The sequence below is a fragment of the Rhinatrema bivittatum genome, chromosome 7, assembly GCF_901001135.1.
Source record: "Rhinatrema bivittatum chromosome 7, aRhiBiv1.1, whole genome shotgun sequence".
Classification (NCBI taxonomy): Eukaryota; Metazoa; Chordata; class Amphibia; order Gymnophiona; family Rhinatrematidae; genus Rhinatrema; species Rhinatrema bivittatum.
The window spans coordinates 108,552,806-108,579,340 of record NC_042621.1 but is presented as its reverse complement, the minus strand read 5'-3'; the positions used below and the strand labels follow the sequence as shown (position 1 = coordinate 108,579,340).

At 43.9% G+C, this 26,535-nt stretch overlaps 1 protein-coding gene across 1 annotated transcript in view; it reads right to left on the bottom strand.

The window, feature by feature from the left end:
- Window positions 1-26,535, bottom strand: part of SF3B3 (splicing factor 3b subunit 3) — a 247,983-nt gene that overhangs the window by 201,728 nt on the left and 19,720 nt on the right. The window contains exons 6-8 of the mRNA XM_029608907.1: window positions 17,813-17,925; window positions 13,997-14,134; window positions 9,563-9,666 (exon numbers count right to left, since the gene is read on the bottom strand). Coding sequence (XP_029464767.1) covers window positions 9,563-9,666; window positions 13,997-14,134; window positions 17,813-17,925 — 355 coding nt within the window. The remainder of the gene's footprint in view (window positions 1-9,562; window positions 9,667-13,996; window positions 14,135-17,812; window positions 17,926-26,535) is intronic.

Sequence of the window (26,535 nt, the reverse complement as noted above, 5' to 3'; positions counted from 1 at the left end):
TCCATTGCAAGTTGTTCACTCCTGCGATGTGAGAGGCCGCAATGCCCTTGAGATGGAGCTCTCCCACACAAACAAGAGCTGAGCTTCGCGAACCACTGCAGGACTTTTGGCTTCCCCCCCCCCCCCCCCCCCAGTGGTTGATGTATACCACTGTTGTCACACTGGCCGAAAACACTCTCTCACCATTCGACCGCGGACCAAGGGAAGAAACACCTGAAGGGCTCTGCGTACCACCCCGCACCTCCAACCGACTGATGGACCAAGACTGTTCCGATACTGACCAAAGTCCCTGGGCCGACCTGCCCAGACACACTGCACCCCAACCCCTGAGACTGGCATCTGTAGTGACCACCATCACCCATTCCGGGACTTCAAGGGGCATTCCTTTCTCCAAATTGCTACTTGACATCCACCATGCTAGACTGGACCTGGCTTCCTTCAAAAGAGGCAGTGGAAGAAAATACCGTTCCGACAGGGGTTCCAGCAGGACAACAATGCCCTCCTGCAGCAGGCGCATATGAGCGAACGCCCAAGGCACCAGCTCCAACGTTGGGGCCATTAAGCCCAGAACCTGCAAATAGTCCCAGACCTTCGGAACAGGGAGGTGGAGCAATCGAGCTATCTGATCCTGGATCTTGACCACCCTGTCGGCAGTGAGGAAAACTCTTCCCAAGTAATCCAGCAACTGGAAAGGCACTAGGTGAAGATCCAGCCCAGCGACTCCAGTAGAGATCTCACTCGGTGCACCGAACGCGAGCATTCCTCCTGCGACTTCACCCTGATGAGCCAATCGTCCAGATAGGGGTGCACCAACACTCCATCCTTTCTCAGGGCTGCTGCAACAACCACCATCACCCTTCATGAAGGTTCGAGGAGCCGTGGCAAGGCCAAAGGGAAGGGCCCGAAACTGAAAATGCTGACCCAGTACTTTGAATAGGAGAAACCTTTGGAGGTTCTGTTGAATGGGGATGTGCAGGAAGGCCTCGGTGAGATCCAGAGATGCCAAAGACTCTCCTTTTCGGACCGCTGCAATAATGGTACACAATGTCTCCATCCAGAAGCCCGGTACCTTCAAACTCCAATTAAGCTTTTGGAGGTCCAAGATGGGTCGAAAAGTGCCTTATTTCTTTGGAACTACGAAATAAATGGAGTACCTTTCCTGTCCTTGTTCAGAAACTGGAAATGGGACTACAACTTCTAGTCTTAATAACCTTTGGAGAGTCTCCTCTATTGCTACCCATTTGGTTTGGGAAAGACAGTGCTACTCCAGAAAGACCGACTTGAGAGGGTGAGAGAACTCAAACATAACCTTCCCTGACAACCTCTAGTACCCACTAGTCGGAAGTGATCTTGGTCCACTCCTCGTAAAAGTGAGACAGCCTGCCTCCGATCGCTGAAGACGAGGAGTTGACCTGCCTGACTTCACTGGGAAGAAAATTTTCCCGAACCTTGAAAGGACTGCTGTCTACTCAAGGACTGCCAAGTCGCTGAAGTTCTAGAACCTCTGCCAGAGTGAAATAGTCTCAGCTCTCGAAACCGGGGTCAAGAGGAGAAAGGCTTTCGCGGCGGCGTCTTATCCTCCAGCAACCTGTTGCCTTTGGTCTCTCCCAAGGATTTCATAAGCTGATTGAAGTCCTCCCCAAACAAGAGCTTGACTTTAAAAGAAAGGTTACATAACTGCGATTTGGATGACAGATCCACTGACCAATTGCGCAGCCACAACAGCCGTCTTGCCACCACCACCGAAACCATGCTTCGTGCTGGCCACATAAGCGATCCCCGCCTCAATGAAGATCTTTTGGCTAAAATAGCTTCTTTCACCTCCCCTTTTAACCATGCCGGTAATCGCTTTGCCTTTTTCCACCTTTGTTAATGTGTGGAATTCATCTGGACTGTGCTTCTAGAATGGTATTTTTTAACAATGACCATGCCTCTTGGACATTTTTTACTTTGTAGCTGCTCCTTTCAGTTTTTTTCTAACAATTTTTCTCATTTTATCAAAGTTTCCCTTTTGAAAGTTTAGCACGAGAGCCGTGGATTTGCACACTGTTCCTCTTCCAGTCATTAAATCAAATTTGATCATATTATGATCACTATTGCCAAGTGGCCCCACCACCATTACCTCTCTCACCAAGTCCTGTGCTCCACTGAGAATTAGATCTAAAATTGCTCCCTCTCTCGTTGGTTCCTGAACCAATTGCTCCATAAAGCTATCATTTATTCTATCCAGGAACGTTATCTCTAGCGTGTCCCGATGATACATTTACCCAGTCAATATTGGGGTAATAGAAGTCTCCCATTATTACTGCACTACCAATTTGGTTAGCTTCCTAATTTCTCTTAGCATTTCACTGTTAGTCTCACCATCTTGACCAGGTAGACGGTAGTATACTCCTATCACTATAGTCTTCCCCGACATACAAGGGATTTCTACCCATAAAGATTCAGTTGTGCATTAAGTCTCATGCAGGATGTTTATCCTGTTCAACTTTATGCCATCCCGGACATAAAGCGCCACACCTCCTCCCGGGTGCTCCTCTCTGTTATTGCGATATAATTTGTACCCCGGTATAGCACTGTCCCATTGGTTATCCTCTTTCCACAATGTCTCTGAGATGCCAATTAAGTCTATGTTATCATTCACTGCTATATATTCTAATTCTCCCATCTTACTTCTTAGACTTCTGGCATTAGCATTCAAACATTTCAAAGTTTGTTTTTTGTTTATATATTCATTCTGCTTTTTAATTGATAGGGATAAGTTAGAATTTTTTAGCTCAGGTGAGTTTTTAGTTACAGGCACTTGGACTATTTTTCTAACTATTGGAACCTCACTGTCAGGATGCCCTAATTCTAATGCATCATTAGTATCTTTTGAAGATACCTCTCTCCGAACCATGCGCTGCTGAGCAACTGTCGGCTTTCCCCTTTGTTCTAGTTTAAAAGTTGCTCTCTTTCTTTTTTTTAAAGGTTAGCGCCAGCAGTCTGGTTCCACCCTGGTTAAGGTGGAGCCCATCCCTTCGGAAGAGACTCCCCCTTCCCCAAAAGGTTCCCAAGTTCCTAACAAAACTGAATCCCTCTTCCTTGCACCATTTTCTCATCCACGCATTGAGACTCTGGAGCTCTGCCTGCCTCTGGTGACCTGCGCGTGGAACAGGGAGCATTTCAGAGAATGCTACCCTGGAGGTTCTGGATTTAAGCTTTCTACCTAAGAGCCTAAATTTGGCTTCCAGAACCTCCCTCCCACATTTTCCTATGTCGTTGGTGCCCACATGTACCATGACAGCCGGCTCCTCCCCAGCACTGTCTAAAATCCTATCTAGGTGACGCGTGAGGTCCGCCACTGAGGGACTGCAGGTGGCACTCTCGGATATGTAGCAGTGCCCAACGTTTTGTCCTCTGCCTCCATCTGCTGGTAGGGATGATTAAACCAACTTGTCTGTACTGATCTGGGTATGTCAGGAACTCAGCCTTCTTGAAAGCATGAAGCAACTGTACCATTATTCTCTGCCTATTGGCTTGGATTCTCCCCTCTTTAGGCCTCCAATACAGGGTCTTTTAAACCTGTCCTGGGGACCCCTCACATCCATTCAGAATTTTAGGAGTCCACAATAAGTTTGTTTAACAAATCTTCAGATTTTTCATACATATTCACTGTGGACATCCAACTGACTGCAGGGCCCCAGTATAGGTTTGAGAATCCCTGCTCTAAAGTTCCATATGAGCAAACAACTGTTAAGACCCCTCCATCATTTCTTCTACATGTTAATCCTCATTTACCCTGCCTCAAGCATTTTTAAATTCTCTCATGATTTTGAAATTTCCTTTGATAATGGAGAAATTACTTACCTAATAATTTTGTTATCCTTAGTGAAGACAGATGGCCTCAGGACCAGTGGGTTATGTGCTCTTCTGCTAGCAGATGGGACACAGAGTCAGACTTCAAAGCTGACGTCACTCTAGATATACCCCTGCAGTAACCTCAGCTCTTCAGTATTCCCCTTGAAAAGTCATTTATTTATTTATTTAGGGCTTTTTTATACCGACATTCATGATACCAATCATATCATATCGGTTTACAAGAAACAATGGTGCAATAACATTAACATCAACATGAACAATAGGCGAAAAAAGAACAAAGTGAACAAAAGTTACAATAAAACAGGGGCACTTGAACTGGGAGGAGGAAGAGCCAGAGGCATGGCTAACTCAGAAATAAGTAATATCTAGTCATATACTCAGGACTATAATAATAACATGTACTCAGGACTGAATACTATCAAATATATAAATAATATCATATACTCAGGGCTGTGATAATATCATATGTTCCTGACTAAATAATATCAGTTCATAAAACTCGGAACTAATTAATATAGAGTCAGAAGCCATGTCAGGGATGGGGTACGTCGACTGGATGACCATGGCGAGTTATTGTAGTTGGGGCAGTCATAGATCAGGGAAGGCTTGTAGAAATAGCCAAGTCTTGAGTTTCTTTCTGAATGTCAGCATGCAAGGTTCTTGTCTAAGGTCTGGGGGCATGGTGTTCCAGATTGTTGGCACCGCTGTCGAGAAGGCTCGATCTTTGGTGGATAAGAGATGTGTGGATTTGGCGGGGGGGGGGGGGGGGGGGGGGGGGGGGGGGGGGGGGGTTGTAGCGAGCTCTTGTATGCTTCTCTGATGGGTCTAGAAGAGACGTGCAGCGTGAGTGGGTAGTGTATATCGATGGGTGTTCTGTTGTAAATAGCTTTATGGATGATGGTGAGACACTTGTGTAGAATTCTAAAGTTTACTGGGAGCCAATGCAGGTTTTTCAGGATGGGTGTGATGTGGTCTCTTCTGTTGGAGTTTGTTAAAATTCTAGCGGCCGAATTTTGTAGCATCTGAAGCAGTTTGGTGGAAGAGGCAGGAAGGCCTAGCAGAATTGTGGATATATCTTGTTAATTAACTTGATTAAACTTAGTTAAAACTTGATTGAACTGGTTCAACTGATTTCAAAACTGGAGACCGCCAGTGCACTCAAACAATTAAAACCGACACAGGATAACTGTGGGTGTCTTGGACTAGGGGTAGGCAGCAGCTTACCCTTATTTCCTTAGTCTCGAGGTTTGCTTTCCGAGGTTCTCCTTCTCTGGGGCAGCCGTGGGCGGGATGCTGAGTCCATCTGTCTCCACTAAGGAAAACGAAATTATCAGGCAAGTAATTTCTCCATTTCCTAGCGTGTAGCCAGATTGACTCAGGACCAGTGGGATGTACAAAAGCTACTCCCGGACAGGGAGGCTTTGCCTCAGAGTCTGTGGCTGAATCGCAGGCACGCTAGTCTGACTGCTCGAGCTTCCAAGCGGTTTATGTTCCATTCCACCTCTTCCTTGTTCTATTGTCCCTGGGTCGGCAGCTCCTGACAGTGGGCTCCCCACCCTCGCAGGCTCACATCCGTGGTGAGCAAGATCCAATTCAGTGGGGACAGGCTTACTCCTCATCTTAGGTGGTCTCCATGTAGCCACCAATGAAGCTGAGAACGTACCTCTGCTGGTAGTTGGAGGCGAATTGAGTAGTCCTGGGACAGTGGGTTCCATCGTGACAGTAAGGGGCACTGGAGCGGTCCTCATGTGGGCCCTTGCCCATGGGACGACCCCCAGGGTTGATGCCATGAGGCCGAGGACTTGAAGATAGTTCCATAACTTGGGGCATGCATTGGTCATCAATTGTCGTAATTGTTCCATCAGTTTCCTTCTCATCAGGAGAGGGAGGAAGATTTTGTTTTGTTTGGTGTCGAAATGGGCCCCCAGGTACTCTAGAGATTGAGAGGGCTGCACACTGCTCCTGCACATGTTCACGACCCAACAGAGTTCCTGCAGTAGGCTCTTGATTCTGCTGGTCACCTGCCGGCTCTCTTCCGAAGACTTTGCCCTGTTCAGCCAGTTGTCCAGATAAGGGTGTACCACGATCCCTTCCTTTCTCAGTGTTGCCGCCACAACCACCATAATTTTGGAGAATATTCTGGGGGTGGTTGCTAGGCCAAAGGGTAGCACTTGGAACCAGTAATAGTGACCCAGTATTGCAAAGCGTAGAACATGCTGGTGATCCTGATGGACTGGACCATGAAGGCAGGTTTCGGAGAGGTCCAGGGAGGTTAGAAACTCTCCTGGTTATACTGCCATTATGATGGAGCGAAGAGTCTCCATGCGGAAGTGTAGTATACGCAGATGACGGTTGACGTGCTGGAGATCCAAGATGGGTGGGAATGATTCTTCCTTTTTCGGAACGATAAAATAGATGGAATAGTGGCCCCGTATTTTGTTGGGGCGTGGGAACTAGAGTTATTGCCTTCAGACTGAGTAGTCTTTTCAGAGTGGCTTCCACTGCCAGTCTCTTGGTATGGGAATGGCAGGGTGACATAAATTTGTCTCGAGGGATGCTGCGGAATTCCAGAGACTAACCTTCTCGAATTATGTTTAGTACCCATTTGTCCAACATGATCTCGACCCATCTTTGGTAGAAGAGGGCAACTCGACTCCCTATCTACTCTTCCTGTGGATGGGTCGGCCCATTCTCATTGTGGAGCACAGCTGGAGCCTGCCCCTGGACCTGTTCCTCTCTTGGTCTGTCGGTTCCGAAAGGGCTGGGACCTTCCGGATGGACGAGGTGCCTGGAACTGTGAGTTCCTGTAGGATCTAAAGCATTGCGAGCCTCTGCCCTTGGTTCTTCTAGGGGAGGGACGCTGAGATCTTTTACTCCTATCTTCCGGTAGCCGAGGCAATGGGGATTCGCCCCATTTGCTGGCTAACTTCTCCAATTCGCTTCCAAACAAGAGAGATCCTTTAAAGGGCATTCTTGTGAGATTCACTTTAGATGTTACGTCAGCAGACCAATTCCGTAGCCATAGTTGTCTTCTGGCTGCCACTACCGAGGCTACTCCTCTGGCTGAGGTACACACCAGGTCTGAGTTTGCGTCCATCAGGAAGGCTGCTGCAGGTTCCATTTTCTCACCGGTATAACGTTCCAGAGTTATTTGCCTCTCCCGAGAGGAGTAAGCAGGAACATGTCACCAGTGCGCAGCAGGAAGTAATCTGCAGTGTCATTGCTATTGCATCGAAGGCCTGCTTAAGGATGGATTCCAATCGTCTATCCGGAGTATTCTTCAATGCAGCCCCTCCCTCAATGGGAATCGTTCGCTTTGAGACGGCACAGACCATAGCGTCCACTTTCGGGAAACGCAAGTGTTCCTTGGTCGCTGGTTCTACAGGGTATAGGGCTTCCAAGGCCCAATCCCCTTTGAAGCTGGCCTCCAGGGCATCCCACTCCAGGTCAATCAGTTCCTGGATGGCTTCCATCATTGGAAAGTAGTATGGGGCTTTATGAAGGGACACCAGGATGCGGTTATTCTTTGGTTCCACCATAGGATTCGTGCCTGGAATACCCAGCATCTTCATAGTCTGGGAAACAAGGGCTGGTAATTCATCCTTGTAGAAGAAATGAAGCATGGTTCGGTATGGTTCCATCCCTGGAGGGATTTCTCCTTCTTCCAGGGAGTCACCATCATCATCTGAGGTGTCTGGGTCCTTGTCAGGGTAGTTCTTGGTTAGGTGAGACATGTCTCAAGGCATTCGAGCAGGGCCGGGGGGATCTTGTGCTTCCGGCAGGGGTTGAACCCGGGGCGCAGCCGGGGCTGATTACGCCTGAACGAAGGCTTGCAGCCCTTGGAAAAATTCTAACCAAGGAAGGTCCCTGGGTCCATGTTAATCCCAGAGGGAGTCAGAGTAAGGGCCCCAGAGGTGCCCTCTTGTGGAGAAGCCATCTTTGAGATGCATAGATCCGGAGAGCTATCGTCGGTAGTAATTCCAGACCCATCCCCCAACAGTAAGGGATCAGGATTTGGTTCCCCCTGGGGTTCTTCGCAATGCTGACACAGGCAGGACTCCAGTTCAGGCTGCGCGGCTCTTATGTGGCAGGCTGTGCAAAGAGAGTGCCTTCTGGCCTTCTTGGGCGCTGGTGCTATTGTCTCTGTGTGTATGCACACGTGTAGTTATAAGCGCGGCTGTGCGATTAGTTATGCACACGGATGAGCTCAATTGTCCGTGTCGAGTGCGCTCAGTTGTCCGCGCAACTGTATTGGACGCGCACAAGTTAGGAGCATCGGCCGCCTGGCCTGCCCTGCGCATATCGCCAGTCGAGAAGGGAAGATGGCGCCGACGACACCCGCGCATAAGATGGCGCCCCCCCGAGAGGCTCCACGTGTGTGGACCCTTGCACCAGATCGGGGCCTAGCCCAACCAAGGCTGCTCAACCCGATCTGTGCTCCCTTGTTAACCTCGCCGGAAGACTGAATCGGTATGGCAATCCAAGCTCTGGAGACCTGAATTTAAAGATTTCTGCTTACCTGGTCTCAATGCTTACTGATTGTGTGTCGGACGGTCTCCAGCTGCAGGGGGAAGAGGGAATTACTTCACTGCCACGCTCGGTTCTGCACCCACTGCCTTTCAGCCACTCTGGGGCCTAAGTCCATGCCGGGAACTGGCTACCGGACCAAGGCACACCTCTGAGGGATATCGGAGATCACCTCAGGAATTCTCGACTGGGGGAGGGACAATCTTCTTTAAGGTAATTTTGTCTTCTTCTAATTTTCCTAACACTGTGCTAGTGTGTGGGATAGTGTCCGCATCTGCTAGGAGATGGAGAGATACTGAAGAGCTGAGGTTATTGCAGGGGTATATCTAGAGTGATGTCAGCTTTGAAATCTGACTCCGTCTCCCATCTGCTAGCAGGAGAGCACATAACACACTGGTCCTGAGTCCATCTGGCTACACGCTAGGAAATAAGCTATTCCAGGTATTTACCACTCTCTTATTACAGACGTATTTGCTTATGTTTACTCTGAATCTTCCTCCCTGTAACTTCAAATCTTCATGATTTTAATCAGAAAACAGTCAATATGAAAGATATGCCTTGGAAGATACAGAAAATGCTTATCATCTTGGAAGTTTTATTTTTATGTTGTAATATATTACCAGAGGAATCCTCCAATAGTTTATCAAAGTCATGTTCCAGCCAAACCCAAAAGTGTGCTCATTTGAATCACTAGGCTTCACTACTGTACACTACTGCCTAAGCTTAACAGAGGTTGCTCACTGCAAAAAACTAATGGCTACAGTTTCTGTCATTTGAATCCCAGACAGGAAGCATAGTACAAATCTTTGTCTTACTGGTCTGTGGAGAGATGCCAGTCTTATAGTGCTGCTATTAATCAGAAGGAAGATATCTCTCTCCAGTCTCAGTGTCAGAGAAGAGACATGAGAACACTCATCATTTCTGCAGCAAAGCATCATGTTCTAGGGATAACGTTATGCTTCTCAAACGGGAGGTAAACTTAAAATGCTGCAAAAAGCCAACAGCAGAATCTCCTATCATCCCCAGCTCAGAAATGCTTAGTAGCGAAAGAACAACTTTTAATCATGTGGGTTGTTCCTCCTCTATTTCCCCTTGTTCAAATCAGGGGCTCTGATTTGTAAAAGGCAGAAGGTTGCAATGAGCTCCACTGGATGAGAAATTTTGATATACTTACTGGTTTCCGAATTCAGAAGCCACAAAGAGGAATCCTGTTTTCAACACACACATAGCTGCAGCTACTGGAACTGTATCAAAGTATTTCAGTCTAATTTCTGTCACCTGAAAGCAAAAGAAGGAGGTGTAATTTCTAGAACAGATGCTTTCTTTACAAGTCAAGATAATCTTCTTTTTGGTGGACCCTAAGTGTCACTGCGGGGGAGGGGGGGAGTTTTAAGAGTCCTATACCCAAAATCATTTTTTTCACATACTGAGAGTTATAACTACAGAACTCTTATAAAGAGCTTGAGAACATAGAAAATACCCAACATCCTGTCTCCGACAGTGGCCAATCAAGCCACTAGTTATCTGGTAGATCCCAAAGAATAAATCCATTCCTTGTTGCTGCCACCATGTGTCCCAGAACAAAGACCTGGGGAATCCATGAATGTCTACACCATACGAGTTCCTCCACAAAGTGCTAATGCAAAGAGGCAAAATGAGATAATGAACGATTCTCATGTGTTCAGATGTACAAATATTAATCCATCATCGGGTATCCATAAATACCTGTGCCATATACGTACCTCAAAAAAGTGTGAAAAAATTTTTTTTTATGAGAAATTACGAATAATTCACAGTCTTCACGAGTATCATATTTATTCCAGTTTCCAAATGTTAATTCACCATCCGGAACTGATGTTCTCCCACGTCCCTCAGGGACAGACTCAAAATGGAATAATCTTCAGTTATAGAAGTCTTCGATAATAGGATAACATCAACGTGATCAAATTGATCATACACCTTCTTTCATCACTATAACCTTTCCAACCACTGTAAACAGGAGGAAATGTAGATGTCCTTAATTATCAAATTCATCAAACAACGAGTTGCTTCACCCTAATTCGGGTATCCATAAATGTCTACACCATACGAGTTCCTCCACAAAGTGCTAATGCAAAGATGCAAAATGAGATAACTAACGATTCTCATGTGTTCAGATGTACAAATATGAATCCATCAATACCTGCGCCATACACGTACCTCAAAAAAGTGTGAAAAAAATTCACCATCCGGAACGGACGTTCAGCCCCGGGACTTTTAAAAGCTTACAGGCCGAAATAGTAAAGTTTGCAGGAGAGCAGGCGCGCACAGGCCAGTGTCCTGTGCGCGCGATTCAGTAAACCAAAATATTTAAGTTAGGGCCAGCGGTAAAAAGAGGTGCTAGGGACACTAGCGCGCCCCTAGTGCCTCTTTTTGGACAGAAGAGGCAGCTGTCAGTGGGTTTGACAGCCGACGCTCAATTTTACCGGCGTCGGTTCTCGAGCCCGCTGACACCCATGGGTTCGGAAACCGGATGCCGGCAAAATTGAGCGTCCGGTTTTCAACCCGTGAGCAACGGCTGATTTTAAATTTATTTTTTTTTAACTTTTGGGATCTCTGACAATATCGCCATGACATTAAGTCGGAGGTGCACAGAAAAGCAGTTTACACTGCTTTTCTGTGCACTTCCCTGGCGCCGGCAGAAATTAACGCCTACCTTTGGGTAGGCGCTAATTTCTTAAAGTAAAATGTGCGGCCTGACTGCACATTTTACTTACTGTATCGCACGGGAATGACCAATAGGGCCATCAACATGCATTTGTACTGTATCGGCCTGATAGCAAGGGCGGTGTGACGTAGACTGTTTCTCTGAACCCATAGAGAGGAACTGTACCAAACCATGTTTGTCTTTGATTTGAGCAACCATATCTCTGAGTTTATCTCCAAAGTAGCGGCCTCCCCCACTAGCTTGTCATGGATACCATCCCACAAGCTACTGGCACATAACCAAGCCATCTGACAAGCTTAAAAAATTGATTGAATAAGACAGTGTACGCACTCTTCCACATCTAGAAATGGTTGTGGATATGCTGAGCCGCTATTAATTGAAGGAAGGAATGGCTTCAGTTTTTGCATGCAATCAAGTGTTTAAACTTGTAGAATTGGTGAACAGAAATCTGTGCATTGAGCATGGAGCTCTGGTACACTTTCTTACTAAAATTGTCTAATAACCTGGGATCCTTTCCTGGTGTAATATTGTACAATATTCTTGTCTTCTTAGCTCTTTTAAAAGCTGACTTCTCTATTATTGATTGATGAGGTAGTTGTAGTTCTCTGTAACCTGCAGATTTTTATACTCTATACTTGAGGTCTAATTTCCTTGCTACTGGGATACAGGAAATAAGGTTCTCCCACATTTTTGTTTTTAACCTTTGCAGAAAATCATGAATTGGAATAGCTGCTGGTTCAGATGGGGTCTCTAGAATTTAGAGGAGGCTGAAAACTTTCGCATGAGGATTCTTGTGCTTATAGGACATAGACTCCAAGCACTGTATCCAACTTGTCCAGAAATCTGGAATAAGAAAGGTCTTCAGGAGGAGGAGATGGGTGTTCTGAAGGGTCAGGTAGGGGATCGGAGGGTAACCCAGTCAAACTCTCCTCATATCTGAGGGGAGGGAATACTAATCCAGGACCCTAGCGATAAATTAAGCGACTAAGGAAGGGACCTTGGTCGCCTCGGAAGGATGTACTGCTGGTGAACCTCTTCAGGCTGGCTGGTCTCTGCTGTGAACAAGTGTGGAGGACTAGAACCACCTCATAAGGGATCTGATGGGAGTGTCCACTTGGTCAGGGGAATCTGAGACTCCTTCCCATGAGAGTAAATCTGATATCTTGCAAAGGAAAAGTTGAAGAATACCGTCATCATCCTTAAAAGTTAGAGAGATAAATTGTTCACTAAGTCTGTCACGGGCATTAGAGGTGAAACATCCTCTTCAGAATCTAGTATAGAATCTCCTTGCATCTTTTGGACTTTGTAAAATTTGCATCAAGGGCAAATTCGAAATCAAGGGAACCACACAACAGATGGACAAAGGCTTAGATCCAATAATCTCAAGGGTGACTTGTAGGGGTAAGTGTTTATCTGTTCTTGCCCCTGACAGTCCTCCTCTGTATGGAAGTGACTGGTAAGGTAGTGAACAATTGTGACCGTAGCACCACAGCCTGGTGTGTTGACAATGGAGCAGTCTGTTCTTATGCTCTAAATGTTAGCAGTGTCGAAGTTCGAGGCCTTGTGTACTCCAGGGCTTTATGCGGAGGATTTATCCATCGATGGTGTCAAGGCTTTATGCATCAACTGTACCTCATATGTTAACAGTGCTGGATCTATATGCGTCAATGACAGTGGGGCTGAATACACAAAATGAAAGTGCATCAGCTGCATTGATGGCACCGAGCGATGCTTTTTCGGCACCAGATGCATTGCCGGCTCCACAGTGTTTTTTTTTCCTGTCGCTTTGCCCGTTTTTGCTTGCTTGACTCCAAAGAGTCTGCCTGTTCTGCAATGTGGGAGACCTCTTCAAGGAGCTCCTGATGAACTCTATGCTCAAGGAGTATGCAGAGGCCCCGCTCTAGGAGGAAGGTACACTGTGGTTCCTTATGCTTCTCATGCCCTGGATTTGTGTGACCATGGTGACATGTGCCCACAATGATAGCAGTTTGCCTGCTCGCAGTCCAATCCGAGGCAGCAGTAATAGAGATCATTTCCATCCGCAATGGGCATCTTTCTAACTCAAATACAGACTCTGAAACAACTTAGTATGGGCTTTTTGGATCCAGACATTATGTGAGGAAAATCTTCTCTTCCATTTTAATAGAGCACTTAAAAGTGCTGTTTAGGGGGCTGCTGAGGCAGCAAGGCAACTAAATAACTGAAAAAAGAAGTAAAGATATGATTAAGAGGAAAACCTTTTTGAAGAGATAAGAGTACATGTCCGTGCTGAAGCTCGGCCAAAAAAAGAGAGAAGGGATCAAGAGGAAGCATAAGGCAGGAAAGAAAGGTTGTAGAGCAGACAGGAAAAGAGGGAATGAAACATTGTAAAAAGGACAAAGGAAAGGAAAAATGTAAAAATACAAATCAGATATACACAACAAAATTGGAAAAAATATTAATAAAATATTTGTAAAAATTAGTAATAAAAAATTTGCACTGCATATTAAATCTATATTAACACGTTATATAGAATAGTGTAGGTGAAACTTTTCTAATTAGACTTCCTACATTTGTGATTAGGTTTTGAAAACTGTGCTCCCATCATCTTGCACTGATCTGATGAGAGGGGGACCATACTTCTCAAAAGCTAGTGACAAATGAATTTAAAACATTGGTCCGATAAAAGTATTTATAACTTATCCACATAGACTAACCTAAAAGAATTTTGAAAAGTGTGCTGCAGAGTATATGGCTGAACCTCTGCAGGAAACCAGAGCAGGCTCTCCCGGAAACAGTTCAAAAGATAATATCAATCCCCCCCTCCTACTTACACTCCAGCACAAGGGGGAATGGCACCCCACAATCCCCCAATCAATTGAAGCAAATACTTATCAACCTATTGCCCATTAATGAACTTACCATGTCCTCATCAGTCTCCAAGGTGATTTTGAAGATATCTCCCTGCTCAGTCTGGGCCAGGAAGAAGAACATAGACTTAGTCTTGTGGGTAGCAGAGCAGACAAACACCATCCCTCTCTCGGGGTCATCCAAATCATTCTGTCGGGGCAGACAAGCATCCCAAAACAAACAAAAAAAAAAGTGGTTTTAAATCGATAAACTCAAAAGGACAAGATATTCTAGAGCCATCCAACATTCCAGACTTTGTTTCTCTCATTATTTAAAGAATATAATATGGATCATACAGGTTCAAAGTTGTACGTCCAAAAAAGATCATAGGGTTTCTGGTTTTATTTTTGCCTTCAATAAGCTGCATAAACTGGGTGCAGCTATGGTAAAAATGATCAGTAATTAAAAAACAAGCTCTGTCAAAATTGTGGTTGCCGCAATATTAATTTGTTTTTCGCAACACAGGCTTCAACCATGAGCTAATACTATAAGGTTTACAGTTTTTGATGCAGCTTTTACTCCAGTTGGGGGTGGCAAAGACTTCTAGCATTTACCAGCGGTTTAGTAATAAGAGACCAATGCATCCCTATGTTATAGGACATTTAAGGTTAGTGCACGTATAACAGTCTTCCTGTCATCTCCGCATTGCGCTGCTCAAAAGGTTTGTGGTTCATATCCACCACTAGGAAATCAGAATTTATCAGACCATGGTTGTAACACTACTTGAACTCTTTATTTAACAAGAATTAAGGGCCTTATCCGGTGATAAATCCTCATCTCACTTCTAGTCCCTCTTTACCTCAGCCATTTTTCAGATCCTGCCTCATAGCTTTCATCCTTGCTATTTAAAACAAAATCATATGTTTAAACTTGTCTATTTCTATATTGCCTTTATTATTGGCTCAGTACATCACTCATATGCAGTGATGCATTTCCTTCATAAGATACTATGTGTACAGTAACCAAAAAGTTGCCAAGAGTAGAGAAATATTTAGTAAACAAGCATTAGATAAAGGTTTCCCCCCCTCAAAAAAGGATTATTAAGGCAAGGGAGGAGGGGTTCTCTCTTTGTTCTCTTTTTCTGTTTATTTAGTTTGCTTTCCCCCCCCCCCCCCCCCCCTTATTTGCTTTTCTTTGACGTCCTCTCCACCTCTAACCCTCTAGTTCCCACCACTCAGCCTCTGCCCCCATCCTTTTCCGTCAGCCTGCCTGCCACCTCTTCTCTGCAGCAGGGTATGATAATGGCAGTGGCTTGCAGCAGTGACTTTTCTTCCCAGTCTGGCAGGCCACAGTGTCAGATGACAGGATGCAAATGTCAGACACTAGGATTTTTACAACCCTGATAGCATGGTCATTATGTCATCACAAGATCCCTTGTCACTCTGAAGACAAGTAATTCACTGAGTCACAGGAACGGCAGATCTCAATGTGCTAAGCAAACAAACACCGTCAATTCTCCAGTCCAGCTACATCTTGAAGAGTGCCAATGACACACTGGGGGAGCTGAGGATGGGGGTGGCAGTCTCATAAGGAAGCTGAAGTCCCCCATGGCACACCGAAGGCAACTATGTTGTCTGTGCCTGGGAGGTTAAGCTCATCTTCAAATGCGACCACTTCAATCAATGCAGAATCTCCTAATGTCCTAGCTTCTCAGAGCTGTGCAAGAAGATGCATCGATGCTTTGAGGCCTCTTCTTGAGACTTGGCTCCAGATTCCTTCAGCTCCTTGATCTTTTTCTCGGCTTTGTTACGTTTGCCAGCTCACTCACCCAATGCTAAGCCAGGTCTCCACCACCTCTCTGTGGGGCCAGGAACTCCACCATCACATGCTTGGCCCAGCTCATTAGGTGCACGCGTGCCAGAGAGCTTCCTTTAAATAACCTGTGGCGGGAATTTAGTCACAGCGTGTCTGGATGACAACAGCTTCAGCCCTTATAAAGGGGCCTTCCCTCTGCCAGATGCCGCCTTGACTACCTTCGCGGTACTGTGAGTTGTTGCTTCAAACTTGCCTTAGTCCTTCAATTTTGGCTTTGTCTCTCCAACCTTGTCCAGCCCTACTTTCACCTCTAGAGCCTTGTCTTCTTTGCTCCTAGCTCGGCCTGTTCTCAGACTGATTTTTGGAATTGACCTTAGCCTGTGCCCTGACTACTCTTGCCTGCCGCCTTACTCAGACCACAGCCTGGACTACAACTACCCTTGCCTGCAACTGATCTTAGCCTGGACTCACATCACCCCTGCCTGACACCAGATCTCCTCTTCCACCTGCTTCTCAGAGACTGCCACCTAAGACCTGCCGGTCCCCGGAACCCAAAGGCTCAATCAGAGGGAAAAAGGGTTGGTACAGGCAAAGCTCCAGCCCAGTCTCTGCACTGTCTGCTCCGCCAGTTGGCGGTGAGGACCTACAGGGCCATCCCTGTAGGTTGTGTCAACTTCACCCCAATACAAGAGTCCACAATCTTAACAGGCTCAAGGAAGGTAAATGAGATTTCTCTATATGCCTAGGCCTGTCCTTGAACCAATGAACTGAAGAGGTGGAGGGTCTCTTTGGCCTGGCCACCAGCAGTCAGTGCGGCTCCGTGATACTTGCATTGTGTTTTCAACACCAGTATCGAGTCACTGGCAAGAAAGGTTCAGAGCCTGTCCTTTGTGGTTTGAACCACTCTGGACATTCACGGATAACTCAGCCAGCATCACCATGGCCTTATCCCAAACACTTTTTGGCAAACCTGGTGATGATCAGTAATGGACATCTACTATTTGCACTTGGAACCTGGCCTGCTTCTCAGACATGAGAAAAATCAATGAGGACAAATTAAACAACATTTCCCTTATCAAAAGAAACGATCTAAAGAGATGTAAAGTTTTGCTGTTGTTGTATTGTTGGGGGGGGGGGGGGGGGCCAAAAAATTATTTTAACTAGGGGAAAAGAGCAGAGTTTTGGCAGAAAGCCAGAAAATGAAAAAGATCTTTTAATCAGAAATGTGCGAAGCTGCATTTCTTGGAACATGAACCAGACGACCTCAGACAGAAAGAAACTGAGGAAAGCTGCATGGCTATTACAGCATGAGAACTATGATGCATGTGCAGTGCAAGGCTTTTGCTTTCTCAGAAAGCTCTGGAAGATGAATGATTCTGTTTGGCCCAGTGTGGCCATGTGACTCATTGTATGATTTGGTTAATTGCTGGTCACCAGAGAAAGCTTAACACAGTCTCCCCACCCCCTAAATGAACTGGACGATTGCTATCAGAGTTGTTGGATCGCTCACATATCAGCATCTACTCAGAGACTTAGAATTCATCTCCATAATAAGCATCAGAGAAGAGACATGAATTGAGACTCATCACTTAGGCCAGTGAGCAATTCCAACAGTTCTACAAGTCCATGTAGAAAAAACAGTGAGAAAAAAGTCACACTTAAAGCCTTGAACTGTAGTTCAAGGGGGCATTCTACAATGTACTCCAGTTTCAGAGGTAGGCAAGCCGCAAATTCCACCAGTAGAATCTAACCAAACGGGCTTTTGCTTGATGTACTAGTGCACAACAAGCAAAAGCAGAGTCAACTAATTAATTAGAACTACAGCCCATGGACAAAATACTGCAGTACTCAATAGATTTTACCAAAAGTAAATTCAGTGATTACAGCTCCATCTGATGAACTAAAAGAGTGTAAAAAAATAGTAAGAAAAAATATCTCAATTTGGAGCCTTTCTTGCATGCAAGTACACAGGTTACTCTGATGCAATTAGACTTCTTTAAGCTACTAAAATGTTTATTTAGCGTGAGAGGACACATAATGCTGTGAAAATGAGAAGGTAATGAAAATTTGTACCCGTCTCCTGGGAATGGGACATCGAATATCAGGTTGGTCTCCAAAGTTTTTGTATGTGATATAGTTTTCAGAACATATCAGCACTCCGCTAGGGCCATCAGAGCCTCCTGGGACTAAACCAAGAAAAAAAACATTTTTAATAAAATGAACAAATAAATACCATCTCTGCATTTAAGATGAACAAAGCTTTCATTTTTCCCTTCAGTGAACTGAGCACTGGAAAAGCAAGTTTGCTTACTGTAAATTGGATTCTCCATAGATAACAGGATGAATTAGCTATGACACAAGGGGTTACATCATCAGATGGCACCAAATGGACCTTCTCTCCTATCTCACAGAGCCTTTACTCCGAGCATGCTCGGGAGCTCCCGCACAAGTGCTGTCTCATGGACCTTCAACACACTGCAGAACTTAACTATGGCATGGTAGTCAACTCTCCAGGGAGGGAGTGGGTAATTAAGAAACACAGAAATATGATTGCAGATAAAGCCCATATGACTCATCTGCCCAATTCATTTAGTTTTCTAATTCTCATCACTCTCTTAGAGATTCCCTGTATTTATCCTATGCTTTCTTGAATTCAGATACTGGTTTTCTCTCTACCACCTCCAATGAGTCTAATTCATCCTATGGAGAACTCCGTTTACAATAAGCAATATTGCTTTCTCCATCAATAAGCAGGGCTGAACTAATCATAGCACATAGGGAATCCCAAGCTGAGGATTGCATAGCAGCGCACCTACTGAAGAAACAACTTGTTTCTCCCCAGAGAGATCGGACTACTAGATGAACAAGCTATACAAAACTGCTTGCCGAAAGTTACTGTCAATTCTTAAGATTATCCAGAAGTAATGGGGTGTGAAGGTGTAAACTAATGACCAAGATGCAGCGTTGTAAAGTGTTTGATGAACACATCTTGAAAATAAGCCACTGAAGAGGCCATAGTTCTTATTTGAAGAGCCTTAAAGTGGCTGTCTGGCCTCCAGATTACTGAGAGTATAGCAATATGCAATGCAGTCTGTTAGCCAGCTGGACAACATGCATTTGGCAAATGCTAATCCAATCTACTAGAATCATATGAAGCAAAGAGTTATTAAGATCTAAGATGTGATCAAGTTCTCTTCAGAAAATAAGCCAATGCCCTCTTGCAGTCCAATGAATTCAAGACCTTCTCCCCATCATGTGCATGGGCCTGGGAAAGAACGTAGGTAACACAACAGTTTGATTCAGATAAGGACCACTCTTATTATGAAAAAACTGCATGCACTGTGAGTAATAGACCAATGATTGAAGCTCATAGACTCTTCTAGCTAACAATCGCAACAAGATATATTACCTTTCATGTGAGAAACTTCAAAGAAGTTGACTAATAGTTCATAAGAATATTTTTTGAGTTGCACCAATGCCACACTAAGATCCCATGGCACTGGTGCCTTAACTACCAGAGGTCTCATATGCCGTAAGTCTTTCATGAATTTCAACACTAAAAGATGTATGGGTATTGGTTTGCCATTCACCTGGATATAGTATGCCATTACAGAATGGAGATACACTTTGACTAATGATGTACTGAGACCTGAGGAGAAAAAGGAGAATAAAGTATTGAAGCAACTCCCTTGGGTTCACAAGCAAACAAGTCCCGTGAACTTGCTTGACACCAAGATGAAAATATTTTCCATTTAAAACTGGTAGCTCTTCTGATTGATGGCTTCCTAGCGGAAACACAATATCCTCAACTTCTTTGGATAATGATAGCAAAGTGATTAGCGAGCCGTTAACATCCTCGCTGTCAAGTTGAGAGAGGGTTCAGATGAACCTCCTCATACGTCAGTCGGATCTGATCCCAATGAAATTGGAGAACTGACTGACAACTGGATGAGGTAAGAGAACCACACATATCTGGGCCAGACTGACACAATGAGAATCAAGCATGCCCGATTTCTGAGTGCTTTCTGCACTGTTCTGGCTACTAGTGGAAATGGTGGAAAGTGTACAGTAGATCTGCATCCCATTTGAGAAAAAAGGTGTCCGGAGCAGACCTGAACTTGCTTCAAAGAATAGAACAAAATCTATTTGCCTGTTTTCCTCCAATATGAAGAAATCAACCAATGGGCAAACCCAAAGATTAAATCTGTCACTGTTTGATCTAAAAACCACTCGTGAGGACCAAACGCTCTGCTGAGGCAATCTGCCAATGTGTTGGAGATCCTGAGAAGCTAGGTTGCTTGAAGGAAGGCCTTGTGACTGCAAACCCATTCACAAATTCCTAAGGATACTCAGCAAAGGGTCCATAACCCTGTGCCTACTTGCTTGATGATATAGAATATTGTTAGTTTGGATTAGAATTCTTTCCTTGATGAAGATTTGAAAAATCCGATGGAGTTGTGGGTTCGAATCCCACTTCTGACGTGCTCATTCATCAATTTGTTGATGATCTTGGTGTTTGGGTAATTGCCAAGTTCTTGTGGCCTGGTTTGGCCTCTGTTGGAAACAGGATGCTGGGCTTGATGGACCCTTAGTCTGACCCAGCATGGCAATTTCTTATGTTCTTAAATCTAAGTCTGATTGCTCATAACTCCAGAAGATTTATCTTCTGTGTGCACATCTCATCCTCTGGTGGATGCATCCATTGCTAATGCTACTTAACAGGGTAGGAGTCTGAAGGAAGCTCCCACCATCTTGGACATCTGGGTCTAGCCACCACTAAAGTGATCCTTTTATTTCCACTGTGGCCCTCACCGAGGATGACAAGGCTGAAGTAAACACTGACCACTGACTAAAGAATTTGCATGTTAAGGTAGTCAAATGAAATACATGTACTCCTGTTTCCATATGACCCAGGAGAACCAGCATTTCCCTGGCTAAGAACTAATCCTTCTATAGAAGGCTCCAGATCAAGATTTGAAATCAGCACACTCCCTCTGCCAGAAGAAATGCTCTCTCCTCCAGAAACAGTCTATCCATGCTCCTAAAAAGTTGATTTTTTGAGTCAGGACAAGGTTCGATTTGGCGAAGTTTATAAAGAATCGCTGTGACTGAAGAAACTAGATTGTCTTCTGTAGAGAAACCAACACACCAACTTGAGAAGATACTATCGCTAGCCAGTCATCCAGGCAGGGGAAGACGCATTACTGCTAGACATTTGGTGAAGACCCTCTGGGTCACATATAGCTCGAAAAGGAGTACACTGTAGTGAGAATCCACAACAAAATGATGGTATTGCCAGTGGATGCAACGGATGGGTATATGGGCATAGACATTGTTCAGATCCAAGGCACATATGCAATCACCCACTTGAATGAAAAGTAGGATTGTCTGGAGCGAGTTCATTTCGAATTTCTCCAGCAAACTTCATAAATTCAGGATGGGCCTCATTCTCCCTCGATTTCTTGAGGATAGGAAAATAACAGGAATAGAGCCCTCCTGCCAAGTTGGGTGCCCGATGGATGAGAAGCACTAGTTTGAGACAGAGTTAGGTCAAATGAGAAGGATCCAGATTGAAGGCTAAACCACTGGGAAGTGCTGAAAGGCAGGAGAAGTGTAATCGGCAACTAGATTCCACCATCTTGGGGACCCAATGGTCCTTGGAGATCTTCCACCATTCCTCCAGGTAAAGATGGATTCTCTTCCCTATGGGAGAGATTAAGACCAGAGAGTCAAGACTGGTCAAAAACTAGGCCTAGGTTTGGGCTGACCTTATTGTGGTATCTTTGTTGCGCAAGCCAGAAGCTGTTGTTTTGGAAGCACAGTTGGTGCATGATCCCATTGAAACTGGCGAAAAGGGCATCTCTGGAAATAGGAATACTTAAAGGTGAAGTAGGATGTCTTAAAGACTGTTGCTCAGACCTGACGAGAGAGACTGGAGATACTTACAGAAGAACTGAATATTGTTCAGCATACAAATATGTCAAAATATATCAAAAGCCATACATGTAGGAAACAATCATTCAAATGCTATAGAGACCTTATATAGAGAATGGGTGGATAATTTTTGGATTCATTTATTTATGGTTTGTCATAAACTTAGACAACCACCAGGAGTGATCACACACCCATTTAGATACTATAATTATAGGTCTCATGCAAATTTTTGAACAATGTATTTATGTAGCTATAGAATCGTTAAAGAAACCAAAAGACATCTCTTTCATAATATAATATTTGCCTGCCCGACACGACTTGTATTTCGCAAGAATTCCTTCCTCAGGGACCAAAAGAGGCACATTATCAAAATGTGCCTTGGTTACAATAAACTTAAACCATTGTTTATTGTTACCAAGACATTTTGATAACGTGCCTTTTTTGAAGGAACTCTTCTGAAACATGAGATGTCTCGGGCAGGCAGGTACTTGTGATTTGGATTGGTCATTGTTGGAGACAGTATACTGGGCTTGATGGACCCTTGGTCTGACCCAGTATGGCATATCTTATGTTCTTATGAGTACAGAGCTCTGAAAAACCTTCTTCCCAAAGTTGTCCAACAGTTTAGAGGCTTTGCTTGCTGAGGTGTTGGAGAAAATCCTTGTCTTCTTTGCCCATTTAAATGTTGATTCCACTACGACCAACTGGTGCGGTAGCTGGATTATCCCAAATCATAGGGTTTGCTCAACTCTATACTTAAGATCCAGCTGTCTAGCTACTGGGAATAGGATGCTGGATTTTCCTACATTGTTTGTAAATCCCACAGAATTGACTGTAGCAGGATCACTGCAACTTCAGCTAGAATTTCCAGCTGAACCAACCAGCACAGAGTGTCAGTGATAGAGCCAGGTGTGACAGAGAGGAGTTTAACCTGAGCTATGACAGCATAGACCTTGCCACTTGCTCAAATGCATGGCACTTCTTATGTGCCTCCAAGCCCTGTGGGGCCTGTGAAGGGCTCAAGGACTCTTGCATCCAGCACTTCTGTGCTTTGTTCAACCCTGCTGAAGCGGCAGGCTCAAAGACCTGTACTACAGAAGGGGGAGCTCTTCTTAAGGAACTCCTGCTCAACTTAACACCAGAGGAGTTTGAGGAGGCTCCACTGGGGAGGAAAACAGACTGAACCTTAAGTGACATTTTTTTACTTCTCAATTTTCCAGGTTCTGGACCTCAGAGTCCTCGGAGACATAACAGTTAACTGTATCATGGTCTGAGCCTAGACATATATAGCAAATGTCGTGGCAATCAGTGATGGACATCTTTCTGTCGCACATGTAGTCCCTGAAGCCACAGAGTACAGGCTTCTTAGAGCCAGGCAAGCAATAAAAAAAATATAAATAAATATATAAAGGTAACAGCCTAACACTGAAAAGTGCTGTTGAGAGGCTGCTGAAGCAGTGAAGCAACTTCAACAATAAAGCTGGGAAGCAAAGTTAGAAAAAAATAGGTTTAAAGAGAAAGGGTGCACATCCATGCAGCATCTCGGATGAAAAAAAAAAAGACTGAAGGACTCATGAAGCAACACCTGCATGGTAACTCCCGCACATGTTCAGTACAGCAAAAGCTCTATGAGCTAGGAAAGAAGAGTCTGTTTGGCAATGTCAGATGACATCACTCCACATGTCATAGCTAATTCAGCCCTGCTTGTCAAAAGAGAATAGCCTTCCTCCATGTATCCATGGGAAGCAGCAATAGAAGCACAACCTTGCCTAACCAAATGTCTCCACAATGTGCAACCACAATATTCAGAAGGGACCATATCTGCAATAACGTATAAGTACTGCCAATTATGAAGGTGGTTTTAGATGAACATACCTAGGAACCAAGCTACTGTATCATTTAAAAATAGATAAATTTGGGTTGGTGCTATGGCTCACGTTGCAATGCACAGGAGACTCAAATGCAACATGTTTGATTTCTATGCGGGGGGGGGGGGGGGGGGGATGGAGGCCTCTCCTGGTCATATACAGCGGTGCTGATGAAAAAAGTCTTCATAGAAACATAGTAACAGTCAGCAGAAGAAGACCGAAAGGTCCATTCAATCTGCATGGCAAGCTGTATATGGTGGTGACTAACTGCCACTCGTTCAGGCCACTCCCAAGCCCTCTTGTAGCAACTGCTGCTCTGTGCAAGTTACCCCTATTCTGTTAGGTTACTAACTGCCATTTCGTGCAGGTTTCCCCAAGTCTTATGTTAAGGATAGTAACCAAGCAAGTGTCAAACCCAAAACAAAATTACTGCCAGCAACATTTTATACAGAGATTTCTCTCCAGTCTTCAGGGCTGGCAACAGTTTCTCATGTTGCCCAAGCATGTGGTTTTGGATGGGTGCGAGCAAGATTAGAGGAGGAAAAAATATTTTTTAAAAATGTGATATTTACAAGAAACAAGAAAAGATAAAGTGAAACCTGAATCCACATCAGCAGTAACCCTTCACAATCCCCAGTGTTTGCTTCCCACAAACATTCATTTCAGTTCAGTCCAGATTTGCAGCAATCTCTGCTTTTCCAATTCTGGAATTCATCTTGGTATAGAATCACAGTTCACCCACTTTCTCTAGTGCTAGTGTCCCACACATCTCAACCAAATTTGCCTTAATCCTAACACACTGTGCATCAACAGACCTCATTCTCTCTATCCAGAAATCATCAACAACCCACCATTAAGGGAACTCCTTAATACGTGGTCAAATGTGCGTGGCTACTCAGCCACCGTAATTTATTCTTCAATTATTTTATTTCAAATTACTTTTTATATATATATATATATTTTATTTTTTTTTTTTTAATTAATTTTCTGTGCTTCCTTATTCTCTCTCTCCCCACTGGCATTTTATCCGACCCACCTATTGTTTGTCATTCTTTTTTGGTATTTATCTGAAGGCTTAAGAGCTTCAGGGTCCACGGATGAAGGCGCCGCTCACATAAACGCTGTTACAGGTTGCAAACAATAATTGTTGTGCTTCATTAAAACGAGGACCCGAGTTTCGGACATATTACAATTTGCCCCCGTGGACCCTGAAGCAGGCAGTACGCTGCCGAAACATGGCCAATGTCGGGCGGGCGGATCCAGACCCAGGTGAATGGTATTAAGTGAATAGTAGCTCTTAAGCCTTCAGATAAATACCAAAAAGAATGACAAACAATAGGTGGGTCGGATAAAACACCGGTGGGGAGAGAGAGAATAAGGAAGCACAGAAAATTAATAAAAAAAAAAAAAAAATAATATATATATATATATATATATATATATATATATATATATATATCTCAAAAAGTATTTTGAAATAAAATAATTGAAGAATAAATTACGGTGGCCGAGTAATAGGACAACCACATAAAGGGTTGTCCTAGATAAAAGCCACCGCACATTTGACCACGTATTAAGGAGTTCCCTTAATAGTGGGTTGTTGTTAATCCTAACACACGGCAATCCTACTATTGCAATATGAGTTGCACATACAGTTCTACCACTATATCTCAATCTTGATTTATGTTTACACTTTTTTATATTCTGCAACTATTATTATTAGCAAGTTGTGTGGATTTCAATAAAACATTCATAAAAAAGACATTTGACAATATAATTCAACAAATCAAACAATATTAATAAAAGCCATCTTAAAATAGTGACTTTTAACCATTTTCCTAAATATTTTTATAATGGTCAATAAACGTATTTCTATAGGAAGTTCATTCCAAAGTTCATTCCAATTTATGTAGAATAACCACAACTAATTTGATATCTCCAGACTACTGGGAGCCAATGTAAAACAAAATCGGTGAAATATGCTCAAAATAAGCAATTCCACTCACCATCCTAGCCGCAGCGTTTTGAATCATCTGAAGTGCCCAAAGAAGCTTAGCGAATAAGCTACCACAATAATCTAAATTCCTTAAGATTAACGCCTGCAAAACTGCTCTAAAAAAAGGTCTGGCTTTAAAAAAAAATGTCTCAAAGGTTTGAGCATTTTTATCTTAAAGAAAAGGCATTTAACAAGATGTTTTATCTGCAATTTAAATAACTGGGAATCCAAAAGAACCCCCCAAATTACGAACCTCAGTCTGTAACAATAGCATTTCATTATGATACCTCTTCTATGTAACCAATTTTTAATTGTGTCTAAACAATTCTCCAATAACATATAAGGTAAGCTATCATCAGTTTCACAAGGAATATAAAATTGGATGTCATCAGCAAAGAAAGCATCGAATTCCTAGAGAATTCATCATCTTACCCAATGGGGCCAGAAAAATATTGAATCCAGAGTACAGACCCTCGTGGTACTCCCCTACACACAATCACCATGCTGATTATTCTGCACCATTTACTATCCATTGCCTTCTTCCTGCCAAAGAAAGACCCAAACCAGAATAATAATATACCCTAATCCCAAAACTTGCTAAATGGGAAATTAAAAGATGATGTCCAACCTCAAACTCTGATGCAATTTCCAAAATGTACTAACAAACCAGACAACCTTTTCTCCAACCTTCGACACATCATATCTGTGAGACAGAAGGTGCTCCGAAATCCAAACTGATGATCATCCAAAATTAAATTCTCTTTCCACAAATCTTTCTAGCTGCACCAAAACACATCTACGTAGAAGTTGAGAAATTGGACCATAGTTATTTAATCTGTAACACCACCTTCAATTCCAGTCCCGTGCCACTAAACTATTCTGATCAATCCTGATCCACTGAAGTCTCTGCTCTTCCAGTACTTTTGTTTTCAAATCAAAGTCTGTCTCCAAATCTTATGCATACAAAACAGAATTATAAAGTAACACAATGCAATACA